This window comes from Drosophila mauritiana, chromosome 2L (assembly GCF_004382145.1).
Source record: "Drosophila mauritiana strain mau12 chromosome 2L, ASM438214v1, whole genome shotgun sequence".
Lineage (NCBI taxonomy): Eukaryota > Metazoa > Arthropoda > Insecta > Diptera > Drosophilidae > Drosophila > Drosophila mauritiana.
In genome coordinates, this window is record NC_046667.1 from 4,079,423 (window position 1) to 4,098,692 (window position 19,270).

At 40.5% G+C, this 19,270-nt stretch overlaps 1 protein-coding gene and 1 long non-coding RNA gene across 2 annotated transcripts in view; one reads left to right on the forward strand and one right to left on the reverse strand.

Moving 5' to 3' along the window:
• The window catches only part of LOC117141671, an 85,998-nt gene that overhangs the window by 48,343 nt on the left and 18,385 nt on the right, over window positions 1-19,270 (reverse strand). The window lies entirely within an intron of this gene.
• Window positions 5,017-6,353, forward strand: LOC117141526 (protein BIM1). The gene has a single exon (XM_033305057.1). It carries the CDS (start codon window positions 5,086-5,088, stop codon window positions 6,175-6,177), a length of 1,092 nt encoding a protein of 363 aa, XP_033160948.1. The 5' UTR covers window positions 5,017-5,085; the 3' UTR covers window positions 6,178-6,353.

Below are 19,270 nucleotides of genomic sequence, written 5' to 3' on the forward strand. Positions count from 1 at the left end.
TGCATGTGTGGGTGGACCAGGGGCTTAGAAAGGGGGTTGTGGACTCAGCCGACACTTGGCAGCACTTTACATTTATTGTGGCAGTCGAGGATGCGAGATCTGAAGGCGGAGGAATGCATCCGAAAGTGCCTGTCACGGGGGGCAAAAAAGCAAAAATAAAACCAAAAGCATTCCAACAGCAGCGGGCAGCAAAAAAAAATTATGATGAATGTAAAATGTTAGCTCTCTTGGAGTTTAGAAATAATTAAACAATTCCTAACCAATTCCTTAAACTTAAATAAAAAGCAGTAACATCTACAGATGTTTTAAACCATTTTAAAGTGATTAATTTTCATAGTTCCCCTTAAATTTCTCAACTTTCTGATGTCGCAACTATATCTTTCACCCCATCTGTGAAAAGCCAGTGAGTTCATGCTGTAAGAGCAGGACATGGCCACAGTTCTAAGCTTTCTTAGTTGCTTATTATGCAACCCCCTCTCGGCAGCTTTCCATTGCCAAGTCATCGTCGCTGAGCGTGCGGAAATGAGCAGCTGTCTTGGCCTGCTTTCCCCCCGTGTGCCCCCTAACTTTCTACCAATTCTCCTCAATGGCAAGAAAGGAAGGAAAAAAAGCCCCGTTCAAGTTTAAGCCAGGTCCACAACCCCCAACCCCCGCACCACACAAATTCCAGATGCCTTCGGGGGCTCACTTGTGCTAAGTAGTCACAGCAGTCGAGTGCAATGAAATTTTAGCTGCTGCCTCAGCTGGCGTTTCGAGCACAGCTACTAAGTCAAACTTACATGAACACGTAGAAAAATCCAAAAACTTTCCGAAATTTTGGGCCTCCAAAGATGCCAGCTTGGAAACATTTTTCAAGTTACAATCAATATCCGGAAGAGATTTACCTTTGGTGTTTTATAAGCAATCGACTACTACTATCTCCATCACTTTAATTTTAAAGGCCATGCCAATCAGCAGTTTACTTAGCATGGAAAATGCAAAGAATTTATTCCTTTTAATTGTCAAGAATATATCTTCAAATGTCAAGCAACGCTATCAATGTTCAAAAGAAGTGCAATCAGTATTATGGCTGTCATGATCAGAAGAGAGACTAACTATTTTTCTATCTGCACACACAAACACACTAACACACACACACACACATGTCATAAACACACACACAGAGAGTGGGAGGGGGAGAGATAGAGAGTGCTGAACAGCAGCTGCAGCTGCAGCAGCCATTTTTTATCATCATTTCCGGAACTCGTTGACAAACGGAAGCGACGAGCAGAGTGCAAAAGGGGTCGATGATTGCACAGGAGCGGGGTGGGGTGGACTATGGCGGGGTGGTGGGCTCGTGACCCAAAGGAGGCCAGAAGCACATTAAGCGGGTGGTCGGAGCGGGGCGGTAGGAAGCGGATATGACCGAAATAGCATAGCCATTGCTTATAATTTTACATTTGGAAACTACACTTTGAACTACTTTCCCATGTAAGTATGCACTTACTTATACGACCATCGAACGAGCGATTATCCCCCAGAAATACCCTTTTGAGTCCTTCCAATGGCCTTTCAGCTGCGCCACTTGGCCGAAGTTCAACTGCAGAGCGAAGCGAAGAAAGCCGACGGAAAAGGATATTATAAGCATTCAAATCACTTCTATGAAAGAATTCGCATATTCTCAAAAAGCTTGTATACAAATGGGTAAAAACATGGCGAATGTTGGGAAAAAATCTCCTAAACAAATAATTAGTCGAAATATTGTTTACATATTTCAGCGACAATAGAGGTAATCAAATACTTTGATGGCCCTTCGTATGTACACATGTATTTTATGTGCACTATTAATGATAACCGAATATATATTTATATTCAATCCTCGGCAAATACCAAACCCACATCATTGCGATAGTGACAACTTTTTATGCCCCAGCTAGTGGGCATAAAAAAGTCATAAAACATCGATATCAATGAGCACATATTCGCCCATTCCTGCGAGCCACTCGAGTCGAAATCTACGGCTAATTTCTTGGCCCAAGCAGCGCATTCGCTTGGTCAACCATGGACGCGCTCAACACTTGGCCAAATCCCATGCCCGTACTCCGATTCGGCCCCCTTTCGGCCATTTCTTTTGGCTACTTTCCGCAGTTACTGCCATTTACTCCATATCAGCAAATCCGAGCCCAAACCACTCCAAATACCACGCCCTGCTCGTTGGGCTCGTTCGACAGGACTTGCTCTTTATGTATGTATGTACACTGGGAAATATTACGATTATATTCGATATAAAATAGGAAAATTAAATGGAATAGTCAAATTCACACATGAAGCTAAAAAAGATACAAAATTCATAGAATTTATTTATAAATTCCATTTAATTAAGACTTTTCTTTACAATTTTTTTCACAGTGCCTAAGAAGCATGTGTGTGTATTTGTGAGAAGTGTTTTTTTCGCATATTTGCCCACTGGCCGACTTCTTTCCTTTCCAGCCACGTTTTGCACCACATTTTCAGGGCTTTCAACGGGCCGAATGAGCTTGCAGCTCGAAATGTTTTTACTGCTGAATGGGTAATTTAGTATTTGGCAATTAGCTTTTGCTTTCGGCTCTCCAGCGAAGGAGATTCTCCTTTCTCTGGCTTCATTTGCCACTTCACCACCCATTCCTGTCGCCTGGTTTTTCCCAGCATTTTCCTGCCATTCAATTGGCACATGCATTCTGCCGACTCGTCGCTTCGCTCGCCTGTTTGTTTATCTGTTAAATTATGCAGTCGTCTATTAAGTGGCTGAGATTTATGTGACCACCACCAGCAGGAGTGGAGGTGTGGCCACGAGGACGAGGAACAGTCTTGTAGTTTCCATGAGTCAAACTTTGAAAGAATGCTCCGCCAAAAAAAGGAAAAAAGTCAATATCACACATACGATAGTTTATTCGAATTGAATCTTATGAGTTATATATAAAAATATACCCATTTTGCATAAATTTGTGCATTCCGTGCACATAATTTCGCATATGATATAATAAGCCAAACACATAAATTGGGTACACCATTTATAATAAGTGTGTATACAAAGTAATACGCACGTACGCCTATCTATGAAATACATTAAGTAATATGTGAAATTTGTTTTCCACTTTTGTCATTTGCAATTATTTTGCCATGTTGAACCCGGCTTTGTACCGCTGTCATTTAATTTTGTTTACGCTTCATTAAATATTATTGAAATGATGCAATTAATTGCGTAATTGTTATTTTATGTCGCTGCGCAACTGTTTCGGGCACTTTAAGCACTTGACACAACAGCCAGCGGCCAGTAACTGTTGCCCTTTGGCTTAATTCTTCCTTTTCCCACTCCCACTCGGCGCCGCTTTCCCCAATTTCCTCCGAACTTTCCTTCACATTTTCCACATTTCCGCCCACCACCCACCAGCCCGTTTTCATGTGAACTCATTGAGGGCCCCGAGGGCCATTTGCCGGCCAACAAATTGCACATTAAATTAAACACAAATAACTCGTAAAATTATAAAATTGTTGAATGTAAAAAACGTAAAGTGCAGCAACTATGTAATTAGCTGCCAAATCAACAAGCGTGCAAATTATCAGTGAAAATACGGCAAAAAAATAAAATATAACGAAACAGCGAGGAACCGCAAAAAATACAACACAAAAGTTAACACGCAAGAAAAACAGATTGAGGAATACACGCATATACCCTTTAAAGTTTAAACATATACGCATATATGTACCTATTTTAAATTCATTTATTATGCGTAAAAAGAACAAGTAGCACCACGAAACCAAAATAAGTTATTCCTTATATAAAATGAGTGTTGATTGATCAAATTGGCACCTATTCGAGTATTGCCTCACAGGTAAAAGGTATCGGAAAATAACCACTGGTAATAACTCGTCCATCGCATGCAATTTGGGAACAGTTTGAGGTTTTCGTTTGGACGTTGAACAATTGCCTGACATTTCACTTAGCCAACCTCAACACATTTCACTTTTTACATCCATTTCGCTGTGAATTAGTCTAAGTTCGCTGCTGGGCAAACAAAGGAAAAAAAATATATATGTGTATACAAAATGTGGCAGTAAATCAAAAGAAGAAATAGGGGGCCAAATCCCCACCCAAAGCCATTTGTCAAGCGTCAACAAGAGCGCTGACAAGTGAGAAGCGGATGGGGTTGGCTTGCCTTCGGATTGGGGTTTAGTTTCTAACCCTCCGAGCACCAAGTACACTGACCAAAAATCTTTCTTCAAGCCATTTCGGATTTCATTAAGCAACTATATACGAAGTATACGATTTTTTGAATGAGAACTATATTCTAATTCAAGAAAAAACGCATGTAAGCAGGTTAGACTTTATATTTAACTATAAATACTACATCATTTTTTAAAGCGTACAGTTTGTCGGCCAAAACGATTTAATTTCATTATTAAACAATGGGCGACAAAGTGGCAGCAGATTTCATTTATGACCCGCCTGCTCACAACACGCGATGTAATGCGCCTCAACCTCGGTGCTCAACCTCAATCTTATGTGAAAAGACTGAAAGGACCTGCCCCAACTAATTTCACATTGGATGGCGGACCGGACCGGACAACTAGCACGCAAGGACGAGGGGCGGCAAAGGCTGGTGGGCGGGGCCGTGTCAGCGGTCAGGTCAACGTTGACGCATTGCACAGGAACCAGATAATTAAGCATAATGACAGAAATATTATATAGCACTTGCAGCACTTGCTTGATAGATGACCCCACATGATGTGGAGTTGCTTGAAATATGGCCAGATGACACAGGAACAACCAATTTGGTGCCGGCACTAATCAGATCAAAAGCGTTGTTAGAAGGGCATCCAGAGGGAAGTCAGTTCGGGGGTAAGTTAAGTAATTTGTTCCTAGTAAGCATCCATACCAGAAGTATGTTCTTGGTAACACCGTTTAAACCTTAACTTATCAAGAAAGAATACGGCTTTATTTTCGATCCGAGTAGGCTTAAAGGGCAAAAGTCAAACTTTGTTTGGTAATACATTCAGTTTAACCAAGTGAGTGACACGAACACGTCTAGTTTACTAACAGAATTTTCACTTTCGTAATTTTATGTAATGCAAAACGTAAATCAACACAAACATGGGAATTCTGCGTCCCGTCGCAGAATCCTTGATTGGATAAACAACAATCTTGGCACCACTCACGTTCGTTTAGAGGAGCTGCGATCCGGCGCGGAATATTGTCAAATGCTTCATAAGCTGCAACCTTCGGCGATTAGGTTGAAAAAGGTCATCAAGGTTCCAAAGAGCCAATACGAATGTGTGCAAAATATGAAATTGCTGCAAAAGAGCCTCTGCAAACAGGGCGTTCAGAAGCAAATACCCATTCACCGGCTGGTTTCTCGTGGTAATACCGAGAGTTTGGAGTTTGCCCAGTGGTTCAAGGCATTCTATGATCATAACTACCAGCTGTTATGGCCCGAAAAGACCGAAGATTCATCGAAGACACTAGAAATATTCCGCGAAAAGCCTGACAGTTTCGTGGATACCGGAAAACGCAGTTATGATAGATTAGAATCAACTGCAAGCAGTCAATCAGGAAAGAATTTTGAAATCAACCAGGAGAAGAAAACTATAAAATCAGTTTCTCTTATACCAGAATTGGATTCTTCGCCGCATGAATTGTCGTTACACCCACTTGAGGGCTATTCGCAGTCCACCTATGAAATTATTCCTGAAAATGCACTGCCAATAGACGTTATTGATTTTCAGGAACAACATTCACAACGAAGTCAATCAAATAATTGTAATTCTGAAGATATTACCATGGCAGGCGAATCTTCGGGGTCAACAGAAATTGATTTAATGAAAATCGACCCTGAAGAAGGTAATCGCTGTAAGGACTCCAATGGGCCACTTCTCGGAAAATATTTTGATGGACCCCTCCTCCGGTGTAGACCATTTAAACTTCGGCGGACATTTGATTTTCATGAAGTGAAAAGCGTTAAAATCAAAAAGTTGGTAGATGGATCCGCCCCAATTTCGTCGGAAGAAGAGTGCTCTTCCTATGATTTCAACAAGCATATGGAAGCAAAAATCGTTTCGATATGGAAAGACATTCATAACGTTATTAAAGCCCTACAAAGGATCGAGCACAATTGGTACCGCAATAAGATTAATGAGAGAAGAACGACATTTAAGCATTGATTAATAGGAGATAGCAAAGTTTGAAGTTTGCATAGAATATAGTTAGATTCACATATTTATATATGTACGTTTTCAGATATGTTTCGGCCAAGTTGTTCACCAAAACTCTGTAATTAAGCTCGACTAAAACTAAATTTTAATGTATTACCTCCCAAAATAAAATATGACCAACTGAAGATTTCCCCAGCTGTCGTTGTTTTAGCCGCAGTTGAGTCGACTTGGCTTCAAATTTGCCTACACTTGTTGGTAATTGCTGTGAATCGGAGTGTCTGGCTTTGGTTTTGGTGTCCTCACCCGTCAGTCAGTCAGTCAGTTATTCAGTCAGTCAAACAACCAACGCAACCGCACTCATTTGCCAAATTAATGGCATTTCATTTGGGACTGCTGCCGCCTCAGCTCAATATCATTCATGCCAGGAAGTTGTCCTCATCGTTGTCCTTTTCGTTGTTGCTGTCGCTGTAGTTGTCTGTCCGGAATTTACGTGTCTGGTTTGGCCGCTTCTGGCGAAAAGATACTGCTTCTAAACCAACTCCTATACACTGCGAAAAATTAATTAAAATTAAATTCTAAAAAAAATGAAAGTGCAATCCAGCCTGCACCTCTTGTAAATTGTTGATGTGTTAAGACTACTTCAGTACTCTGAGTAATATTTTTTTAATTTCAGCCAAATATTCTCTGTGTGGCAGCTCCGTTCTTCCGAAAATCGCTCCTTTTCGCCAACTGGCGGCTGGCCAGGAAAACTCCTTTCTCTGGATTTTCCCGGGGGGGTCAAGGGGTTAAGGCAGCAGATTGAGCGGAGCACATTTCCAGGCGAACGATTTTGGCAGCCAGTTGTTTGTCAGCGGCGTGCGATTATTCAAAAGTGCAACATGCAAATTTATTTTCTGCATAAAATGTTATGAGCTCGCATGAAAATGTCTGACAACAATTGGGATTGGCAATCGCTGTCCCCGCGGCACAAACTTTGTTGGCAAACATTTTGAGAGGCTTCGGGATTAACCCACCTCCGAACAGGAGTCCTTTTTTGACACCCTTGCCTGCATACCCTTGCAATATACACTTAAAGTACAGAAGATATTGAAAGCTTGACAGATTTATTCAACGAACTATTATTAATAATGATATATAAATTACTTTACACATAGTCCCTATGTGTAAAGGGTTAGGCTTTTGCAGCCACAAACTGACTTTCGTTGTAGTGTTTTGTTTTGTGGCACAGTTGGTATCTTAATTGGATGTGGAAAGTGCCGAGTGGGTTTACCACTTCTACTCTGATTGTTTCCATCCATTATGCACTCCACACTCTGCGACATTGAATTGATTTCAACCGCTGCCGCATTTCAATTAATATGTATATTGTACGGGCGGATATATATGGCCACCATATTCATTTCCCAGCTGGCGGGAAAAGCCGTCAGTGATTTGCACTTTTCCAGCTCATTAAAATCGCATAATTTGTAAAATATTTACGAGTTTGTTAAGCGCGTCCCGGCCGCTGGATCCGCTTTACATTTTTCGCCGCGGCCTCATTTACCTAATAAAATTACTGTCAATTAACGCCAGGTATCGTGCTTACCTACATTTTCCAGTAGTCCCCCGCCGTTTGCCCCCCGAGTTTCTCGGAACCCTCCTCTGGGTGGATTATTATTTACTTTGAGGGGTTCCCAGGTACACGGTTAATAAATTATGTAAACGGCTTAAGCTGCTGGCCATTTTTTCTAAGTCCTGTGCATTAATTACCAACCGACAGAATAGCATAAAAGTTATTAACTTTTGAATATTAGATTTGTGAATTTAATTACAATGTTAAATATTGTCCTGACTCAATAGGATTAATAGATAATGATGATTTATAGTTTATTTCGTTATCACATTTAACAAGGCATTGATTTCTGGAGCTCCGAAAGTGAAATGCATTTTTCCGCAGTCCCAGAAAAGAAGTGTGGAAAATGAATTGAAAAACTGCAGCATTGTCAAAGGAAGACAAAAATGCAGAGAAAAATTAAAACCAGGAAGCGAGCGGCAAACTTTCAACACATAAAATTTCAACTGAAAGGAAAAACATAAAACTGACGGATTTACGAACAGAACAGACCATTTTCCAGGCGACGCTGGTGGGGAGTTGGAAAACTGGGTAAGTGGAAAACTCCCTGGCTTGGTGGCTGTCTAAAAGCATGCCACGCCACCAAATAATAATAGTTTTTCACTTGTTCAGTTTGACCGCCAGCAGCCAAGCGGCGAGTTTATGTGACAAACGTGACTCAAGCGACAATTGCTCGGCTTTCACCCCGGGAAATCCGGGAAATCGTGCTAGGGGGGCAGGGGTTGTGGGGAAATTCAGTGCGACGCGAGAGGGTGGGGGGCTGCCTTTTTTTATGGCCACACAATAAAGCGAGCAATTGAGCGTCTTAAAGTGTCGCCCAAGTGCATTTAAATCACACACTTTGCGACCATTTGCCGTAATTTGACTTTAAATGTTATGGCCAAGAGTTGATTCGCCCTCATCTTCCGCCCGGCCGCCTACTCCAGCACCCAGTTAGTTTGGCAGCCAAAGGACCTTGTGCTGGCGCTCCACTTTATGGCCAATGTCTGGTGCCCACAAAAAATAAGAAAAACATAAATTTGATGTACATGTCGATTATGTGCCAAAAACGAGCAAAAACCACCAAATTCAAGAGCGCAAAACTGCTAAGTCAATTTCTTGACCTTCGCCAAAAGAGGTCAGCAGAAGAAATGGAAAATGAGTCAGCTAAAGTTGAGGTATAACTTTCTAAGCGAACTTTTTGAATATTAAACAAGAATTATCTGTTAAAAAGCGATTGCTGCTTTAAACTTGATCTTTCAGTCAAGTTTTCACCAAACAGCAAAAAAAAACCAAATCGATTAAAAAATATTCACCTCTTTTTGCGGGTCAACTTCAGTATCCATATGATTTACATATTGCAATCGCTGGCTTAATATGCTAGTTATAAAGGCTCATAGCGTCACCAAGTGGTTTAAAAAATGTGAAATCCCATAGATATGTGGCCAAAATTGAAACTCAAACATGGATAAATAAAAATATTTTCCAAGCAAAAAAAAAATCGAATGAATAAAAAATGTGTGATGTGCGCGAATGGTTTGGCAAAAATGTAAATCAATATAATGAAAATGACTGAAAAACATGTGCGAGAGCTGAGAGGCGCTGAATATTATTTTCGAGCATGCTTTTTTTTACCACGATTGGAAAGCATTTTTCTGTGGCCCATCAATCCAGTTGTTTAATTGGCAAGTTCTCATCAATGAAAACGGATTGAAAACGGAAAAATATTTATATAATTTGTAAGTTGTAAGATATAACTTTTAACAGTTGTGATCCGTCACCAGTCCAAATGAAGTTATTTCGAAACCAAAGCCTTCTTTCGTATATTACCACTTTTTTTTTCTCGAAAATCGCAGAGCGGTTCCTTTATAGTTCAATTAATTTTTTAAGTGCCAATAAAATAATGTTCACTTCCACAGACGACGGCCATCAAGATAATGTGGCTCTCTATCTATGGCTAATTTGCGTGCCTTTTAAAGACGGCCGAAAGTAAAGTGGGATCGAGGGGAGAGTGGGAAGAGTGGAAAGAGGGAAGTCCCGCGGAGAAAAGCGCTGGATTCTCGATTGCAGGATGCGACCGCTTAAGTGCCTCTGCCAGAGTCATAACAATTCACTATATAGCAACAAAAGCCGCCGCTGACATGCCGCTTATTATTTATGTATTTTAATAACAGGCAGACGACGACGTCGCGACGCAGCTAAAAAGAGATGGGTAGAGCCGCGGCGAAAGAGACGGCAGTGTTGGCCCGTTGGAAAATGAAGTACAATGGCCGACGGGCTACAAAATGGACATTGGTTAATGCGACAGCTGTTGGGGAGATCGGAAAAACCAGCACAGCGAAAAAAGCGGACAGAAAAAATTGTGGCTACTGCTGTCTGTTAAATATAATCAACATTCCTATATACATATACAATATATATGTATGTATGTATGCCGCAGCCCTCTTGTCGTATACTTAATGACAAGCGAGACTTGAACTTTAAACCGAAGTTGCAACTTAATTGAAATGTTATCCACAGATTCTATGGTTATTTTATATACGTAATAAATTGTATATCCTATCAAAAAGTGCACAGCAAGAAAACTGAAGAACTGATCGCATAAATGAATTTCTGTAGATTAATATAACAAGCGATTACTATAATACTAATAAAGGCATTTGTTGCATAAGATATGAGGTACATATTTGCTTGTAATTAATATAAGTATTTTCTTTGGCTTGTTATATGACTCACTAATACTCAACTAATACTTTTCCCGTGAACTACTCGATACTTTTCCTCCGTGTTGTTTCGTTCGTTGCATAATTAATGCTCTGTGCTTTAAATTTACATTTACAATGCCGTTACAACGCTGTTCACTGATGTTGATGCGCATTAAGTGTACGTGAGTATCTGTGTGTGGCAGGGCAGGTGAAACCACAATCGGGCGCACATAAATACCATTCACATATGTATATTTCTACTTGCTTCCACATAAGTATGGCAAGCAGCAGTTTGAAAGTTGCTCACACATCCCAACGAACTCAAGCTGAACGGCTTAATGAAATTATCATTTTCATTTCATTGCAGCTTCGTTGTCTTGAGGCCAAGTGAAATTGCCAGAAAATTGCCAACAATTTGAAGCCGGACTCGAACATATCCGAAAGGATAACTATTGTTCTCACATTTAAAGGCCAAAAACTTGCAGGCAAAAATAAAGATACATATACATACAGTAAGTACAATACAAATGCATCTCATTAATTATTTATTTTAAAATATAAAGAGTGACTTAAGTGGTAAATTTACGAATTTTCTATGTTTTTTATTCTGGAAGACATCTCAGTGTAAGCAACGATTTTTCCATTTCCCTTCCCCTCAGTTCATTTTTCTTTTTTCCATCTATCTATCTCCGTGTCAGCAGATGGCGAGGGAAATAAATGAGCAGCATACGCACAATATTCAGTTGCTTATTGTGTGCCACGCCCCCCTAGAAACGACCCACCGCCCCCCTCATTAACATCCCGCAGTTGCAGCAGCTGAGCGAAAAGAAAAAAAAGCTTAAAAAAGAGGAAAATGCATAGAAATTACGCATACGCAGCGTGTGACGACGTTCAAGTTGCTGGCTGCAGTTTTTGTTATTGCTGCAAGCGCTGTAACTGAAATTATCGTAGTTGTTGTATATTAAGTTGTTGTTGCTATTGCTGTTGCTTTTGGGCGTTTTTAATGAGCATAGGCAACAGCGGCAGCTGCTCGCAAATTTATTTCCCCATCGTCGATATCCATGCATAAACATTCACGGCTGCCTATCGCTGTGTGTGTGTGTGCACATGTATATGAATGACTATAGTGCGCATCTTGGTTACCATTGAAGCTGACGGCGGGCTTTTAAGGGATACACCGTAAAGAATTCAATCTATGCCACAGAAATCTGAGAAAATATGCTGCAAGGTGAACTGTGTATAAATGAAGGTGTAATTATTATCGTGCATATTGCCTAATAGGATATACTTTATAAAAGGACCTATACATTCATTAAAAAGTGATGAATTTCTTCAGTGCTTCTACTGGCGTTGCCATTACATTAATTTTGTTAATTAAAAGTTTCGCACAGCCTTAAATTTACTGCCAGCTGTTGGTTGTTGTTGTGGCCGATGTTACTGTCAGTCAGCGGCCTTGTAACACTTTCCTATGCATGTGTGCCACAAACACATACATCAACAGACAGACACACACATAGACACACATCCACACAGACACACCTGTCCTAGAATCCAGACTTTGATTTGTTTGCCCCAGCCAGGGGCAACTTTTACTTGCAAAACGTGTCAGCGTTGTCACAATCTCTATTGTTTCTGTTACTATGATTATCAAATTCAAATTAAATATATATATTATATATAGTATAAATATTCGTGATTTTAATAGATATGTTTTCTAAGAAGGCCGGAGAGGCTAATGAAGATGCGTTGCATTTAAAATGCCCAAATTTAATTATCCCGAATTCACCAAAATCAACAAAAGGTTTATAGCCCTCGGGAACTTTCCGTTAAGGCGAGTGTAGAAATAGGTTTCCAGGAAGTTTGCCCTTAAAATTAGCTTCACAGATTAATAAAGTATTCATGGCCTCATGGCTAATAATAATGGATACTTAAAGGCTGTGCTCAATGTTGCAAAAAGATATATTTACTACAGCAAATCAAACATTTGAAATAGGAACCTACACTGTATTTAATTTGTAACTAAATGTCAAAAAAATTGTTTAATGTCACGTTAGAGTACAATTTTACTTGTGCGCTAATTGGCATCATTTCGCAGTCATTAAATTTGATATTTTTGAAAACTTAAATGTCAAAATAAAATGGTTTAAATGCCCCCAAAATGGTACTTATAATATAGTTCAGCAAAAAGCTACAAAATAAGAAATGTAACGCACAAATGGATTACATTTCATAGTCATTAAAATTAAATGCGAAAATAATATCTAACACATTAAAGTTTAATATGATAATGTGAATTAACTTTTTTCAGTTTAATTGAAAAACTCGTATCCAATTTGATACGTACACTGTCTAATTGGATACAATATGTCATTTAATTTAATCCCTTTCCTATTTATAAGGTATCCTCCTACTTAACGTCATTATCTTTGTTCTTTCGAATTGAAACCATTCCCACAAACATAATCATTGAGTGAATTGGACTTTTTCCCATTTTTTCCCATTATCGGAATTATTTTCTTCAGAAATGGCTGACTTTAAAGCGAATCTTTGCTGTCTTGCCAGCCAACTGAGCAATTGTGATGACTGTTTCTGGATGCGTTATTGCCTTTGACAATGTCACAATGGCATCGACAGCTTCCGGAATAATTTTTTTGCTCGCTTTTTTCTCGCTTTTGGCAGCAGACTGAAATATTTTCTTTTTTTGCGCTTTTGGCGGCGCTTTGTTGTCAAATTGAAAGTGCTGGAGTAGCATGACGGGGATATTTTATGGGCTCCGTTGGCACTCTCTGATGGCCCAGTCATTTGCACAAGTCGTGACATACTAACACGCTTTGAAAAGGGGGCCCAAATGGTGCGGGGGGGCGTGGCAGCCGCCAGCTTGCCGCGCTTCACGCTACAACAGAAACAGCACTTGCTCCGCTGTTCCTGTGCCTTTTTTCATTTTGTTTGCGTTTTTATTTTTATATGTGTATATGCAAAGCGGCCATAAAATTTGCAAAAACTTTTAATGGTTCATAAAATATTTAACGTAATGGCGGCGGCAACGGCCAAACCGGTTAAAGAGGCGAAAGACCAAGAGGTCACCCAGCCGGCAAGCGATGAAGAACCCGAGCTCCCCAAGTGAAGGAGCCGCAGGACAAGGGCCCTAAAGGGCAGGATCAGGAGCAGGTCCACGAGCAGCAGCAGCAGGAGCAGCAGGACCAAGGACCGCGCCAAAAGAGATTTGTTGGCTGCCAACAGGCCGCAAACGATGCAACAACAGCAACAAAACACTGCACATGCCTGCCACAAATACACTGAAATTAAGTGGATAACTTGCTGGGATTTATCACTCTTAGCAACTGCCTAGCATCATTTTTTAAGAAATTTATTGAAAATAATATTTAATGATATATTATCAACTGTAATAATTTGATACGGCAACACTGCGTATGCGTGATATCTATCTATCTATCTATCTATCTATCTCTGCCGTCTGCTCTTTATAGGCTAATAATCCAACAGTTTGAAGTCGACTTTACATTTTCCTCAGTGTAGTTTCACTCCCCCACATTTTACCACTGTGATCTCTGCTCTGCTGCAATTTATTTAAACCACTTTTCCACTTGTTGTTTTTCCTCTCCCGCTGCACAATTTTTTTTCGGGTAACCTCCCCACATAATTGCAAATTATCGCTTCAGCCATTGTGTCGTGGCCATTTTTGGTTAGCTGACCATTCGTCCGTTTCCCCCCGCACCGGATTCTCTCGGAGGATTTATGTTCGAGTGAGCTGCCCTCAGGTGTCGCATCCTCTAAATTAATGCCATGTGCATGTTTTAATTGCAATTGCTGAGCTGCTGAGCTGATTTCATCCCCGGCCCCCTGCGTTTTCCCGCCATTTCGGTGCCAATAAATTGCCCGCTTTCATTTTCCCATCCTTTCGACGCCCTCCCTCGTGAGCTCCATAATTCGCTTGGGTGTTGAAAAGTCGAATTCGATTATCGGCCGTGTATATGACAGGATATGGCGAAGTTTGTTGGCGAGTGCCGAGGGGAAAGACCTTCAATTTATGATGTGGCAATAGGTTCAATTTAGAACGCTTTGTATGCTTAAAGAGGGACCTCAGTTGTCTTATCAATAAAATAAAATTAATTTTATAGTTTTGGAAAAATTATTTACATATAATAAGTAAAATATAACAGCAATTATCACGCCCAATTTTAATGTATTTTCATTAAGTTAAGTTCTACTTAGGTGTCGAAATATTGCCTTCGACTTACGCCTCTTCAATCAGCGCCTCAATCGGCGCTCCATCCGCAAATTTATCATTCACGCCCTCATTTATAATACAGTAATTACCGCCTCGAGTCGCAGTCATAATTTTGTGGCCGCAACAAATTCGAGCACTGCCACGATTTGCGCCTTGCGGCGGAAGTAGGCGAACCAACAGCCGGAAACGGAAATGCGCAAATGCCAGGACGCACAGGAAATCGGCATCCCAAGCGGCGTTTATCCGAGGAAGAGTCGCTGTCAACAGAGCTGCGAAAATGTAGCTTAACTAAATTCCAAAGCTTACGTGTTTTAGTTGACAATTGATTTTGACGTTTTCAAAAAATGTTATAAAAAGATTACTCTCCCCTTTTTTTTTTGTGAGCGGGCGTGGTTCCTGCACGAAAGTGAAAATGCCAATGAAAAAACATTTGCATGCAAATGCAAAACATAGTCACAGGCAACTTCCGTTCCCATTTTCCAGACCCTCTCCCGAATTTTCCGGACTCACCAGCACGTACGACCGGAAAAGTGGAAATGGGGCGGAGAAACGAAGGCGTGCTTGCCTTCGCTTTTAATTTTAATGCGTGCAACACGCTCGCGCTTTCCAAAAATTAAACGTCGGTTTACTTGCCGCGCCTCCTTTTTCGCTTTCGCCTCTCTTTTCTGGGGAAAACTTTCGCCATCCACGATATTCAGTGTCTTTATTTTTTTTGGTTTTTTTCCTGTTTTCTTGGTCCAAACAAATAGGCGTCGATTAGGCAAATCAACGCATTTGTATGCAGATTATGTGCTGCTGGGAGGAAAACAGCGAGAAAAGGAGGCCCTGCCGAAGGATAGGGGTGTGGAAGTGGAGTGGTAGACGGTCGCTTGTTGTCTCTAATTGCGACCGAGTCTTTTACTCGCGCAACTAGGCGTATGCGTGATAAAAACTGTGAACCAAACATTTCAGACAACTCTTATGGCAGATAAAAGGAGGGCTACATTCTCAAGGAAATAATGGCTATTTGCGTTTTCTTATATTTAAAGACTTTGTTAAGGAAAAATAAATAAATATACACCAAGAGTATCTTTACTAACCAATTTGGCTACTAATTTAACAGATCTGCTTGTTAGCAAATACAGATAAGATAAACATTTGCTGCAATTGCCGCGAAAGTGCCTCGCACTTAAAGGGATCCTCTGGCTAACTCCCCCACAGCTTTTAGACATCAAAAGCGAAAGATTGCCAGTGGTTCCATATCCATTCGTGTCGCTATCTGCGAGACATTGTCATGTATCATTACCATTTCAATTCACTTGACTTGCCACCCCCAACTTATTCCACTTTACGGCATCTGTAATTTCCTGATGCCGCCTCGTGTCTCGCTTTAAACAACAAGGATCTGGTGCTAATTTCGAGCCTTTCAAAATACCACACGCCTAAAACATCTACTCCTCCCCTCGGGAAACACCCGCCAAAAGTCCCTTTCCCCTCCGCAGTACCCACAATCAATACTGGCAAACGTTTTTTGGTGTCCCTTGCCGCGTGTTGAATTTCAATGCATACTTTTAGGCCGTACATCAAAAAAATATTTGTTTGCCATTTCACATATCATACAAGGACGAAACCGCGGCGACGTATGTGTGCTTACGTGCACTGAGAAAAAATTTCGAAAAATTAAACAATTAGTGGTAATGTAACTTAACTTAAAATCATATGTTGCAGGTTTTTTGAACACATTGTTCCGTGATGTTTAGCTTAACTAGCTTAAGTTTCTGTAAACTAAGAATTTTAATAATTATTCATGCTTTTCTCCAAGTACCAAAATTGTTAGAAGCCTTGCTACTGTTGTTTTCGGAATTCTAAGACTGCAGGAATCACATGCGTTTGGCATTTGACGCCGTCGAAGGAAAAAAAGCGCTGACGATGACGAGTTTTATGCTTTTTCCCCCCGTTCACAAAGTCCACTTCTTCGGCTTCTCGACTGAGTGCTGTCGTTGTTTTGTTTTATACCACTTGCAAGTGGATTTATTTTGCAATGCCCCAACGGAATTTTAATGGATCCCCACCGCGCCCTCGCGACTTTCCCCTACCCCTTTCTATTTCCACATTTTTTTTTGTTTGCCACCGAACGTGTCTTGTCCTCTGGTACGGAGGAAATGGCCCAAAGACTTTGGCGCCTGCTTAAAATTTTACTCATGTGGCGATGCTGGCGCATTCCTTCATAGCCCCTCCCGGATTTTCCACGCCTCCCTCCGCCCCTCGGAAAATGCTGCGTTTGTTGGGGTCACCATTTCGCAGTTGGTCGTGTTTGTTTTTGTTAATTCGCTGCCAAGCTCCTTGCTTTATGTACATTTCACTTGGCCTGTCGGGCGCATAAAACTCGAAATTTAATTAGTCGTGTGGGTAAAAATGACATTAAAAATTATTTCGCCCTAGTTGACAACAACAACAACAACAGGGCAGGCCCAACAACAGCTACAAGGTTAAAGGTTAAAGAAGGCCAATACCCCGAAGTCACCAAATGAAACTTTACTTTAAGCTATTGTTTTATTCAATTGGATGAATTTTTGAACATTTATTTCATTTATTTTATTAAAATAAATAAATTAGATTTATGTCTATAAAATGCACACAGATAATTTAAAACATGATTATTTGAATAATATAAATTATGCCGAATCTGGGCTCTTAATATGTTAATAGGCAACCAAATTAATTGTGTTTTCTGTGTGAATACTCCCGTTTTAAAAAGCGCATATTCCAATTGAAATTCATGCGCAGAGTCCTTTATATAATTTTTTTATTTGTCGCTGCATTATGCATGTTTGTCACACATTTAATTATTCACACTCGCACATACACATTTCTTCCCACCTCCTGTATGCATGTGTGTGTGTGTGTGTATATTAATGTATTTATAATAAGGCTTACACGCTTACCATAACGAACTATTTGGCTTCCTTAATCCGCACTGCAAATTTCCCCGCAAAATAATTATTGAAGGCCAACAGAAATGTATTTGCGATAAGCCAGCCACAGAGAACGAGCTGAAGTATTTATTTAACTTTCTCCCATTTGGAGTAACGCGCTGGATGTGACCCCCAGTTGGTGACCTTAGCCAGCCGCATGCACAACCACTCCCACTCCCATCGCACTCATCCACATGTAGTTAAGCTCACCTAAATACATTTTTGCTAGAATAAACAAGCAACCTTGGGTGTTTACCATAAAAAGTAGGTAAACTTGAGTGCAAAAATTGCGTAGCAAATGCGGATGTATGAGTCGAGTTCACCGCACACATACACCCCCACACACACACCAAATGCACATAAAAATGTGAAAACGAACAACATTAACAAGCGACTGTTGGGGTGGGGGCAGTGGGAGGGGAAAAGGACGAAGGAAGGGGTTGTGGGCGGTGCTTTCTGGTGGGCGGGCAGAACAAGTCCTGAGCTCTGACTGAATGGAAACGAAATAAAAATAACAAGCAACAAGCCAGCTAGCAATATGATGTGGAGCACAAGAAAGGCAAAATGAACACAGAGCAAAAAGAAAACCCAAAAAGAGCGAAGAAATCATCAAGTGGTAGAGGATTTTGGCCACAACTAGAACTAAAAATACTCCTTAATTCGAATTAACTAAGCACATGTTAAATAATTAACAGTCTTAGTGATTGAATGAACATTTTTCTTTAGTCTTTTGTTCTTTTTTCAGTCATTATATATACTGAACAGAGCTCATTTCCCACTAGTAAGACTATAGGAATGTGGAAAAATTGGGGCTAAAGGGCTAAAAGTTATTATAGCTAGAGAGCAGAAAAAAATATAAGAAAAGGGGTTCCAAACTCTGACGTCGAACACATTACAAGCAAAAGCACTTTTCACAAAAGAAGGCACCATCGCAAATAAACAAACAAATGGCAGAGGAAACAAAGACGAACAGACAGACAGATAGGCCCGCTCATGTGCGTGTAAAGGATTTCAAGGACTACAACATTAAGGGGGCTGGAGGAGGAGGTGGGGTGGAAAATATGGAAAGAATTTGTGCATGAACAATGGGTGAGATAAAAAAAAAGCAGACAGAAAAATAAAACACAAAAATCAGCCGAGAGGAACCCCAAAAAACACACAACATCCACTCATTGAAGAGGTTGTCTTCAAAGGGGCAAAGCGGGGAAATCAACAACTGCGTCAAGGATATGAAGTACCCTACCCACACAGACGCAGACCGGATGTCATTAAGGTGCACGTGGGTGTGTGCACTCTGAGAAAAGCATCACCTCTATCATAGCCGTTTAATTAAGAGCCTCTTGCTTTGTCTAAAGTCTTAATCAATAAAATAAATAACAAATATAAAGACCTTTATCAAAGTACATAATTTTAAAACGAAAGTTTGAAAACATAAATATGTTAAGTGCCATGTGAGCCCATTTTCTTCAGTGCACGAGGTATGGAAATGAACTGCAGTTGGAAAAGCGTGCAACTGAAAATGGCCAAGTGGAATGGCCAAGAGGAAAGTGCCAAACAGGATGGTGGTGCGAGGGGGGCTGGCTGGTTGCGGGGAGGACGTGAT

Excerpts from the sequence above, each read along its gene's own strand:
- LOC117141526 (XM_033305057.1), top strand. The coding sequence starts at position 5,086 with ATGCAAAACGTAAATCAACACAAACATGGGAATTCTGCGTCCCGTCGC.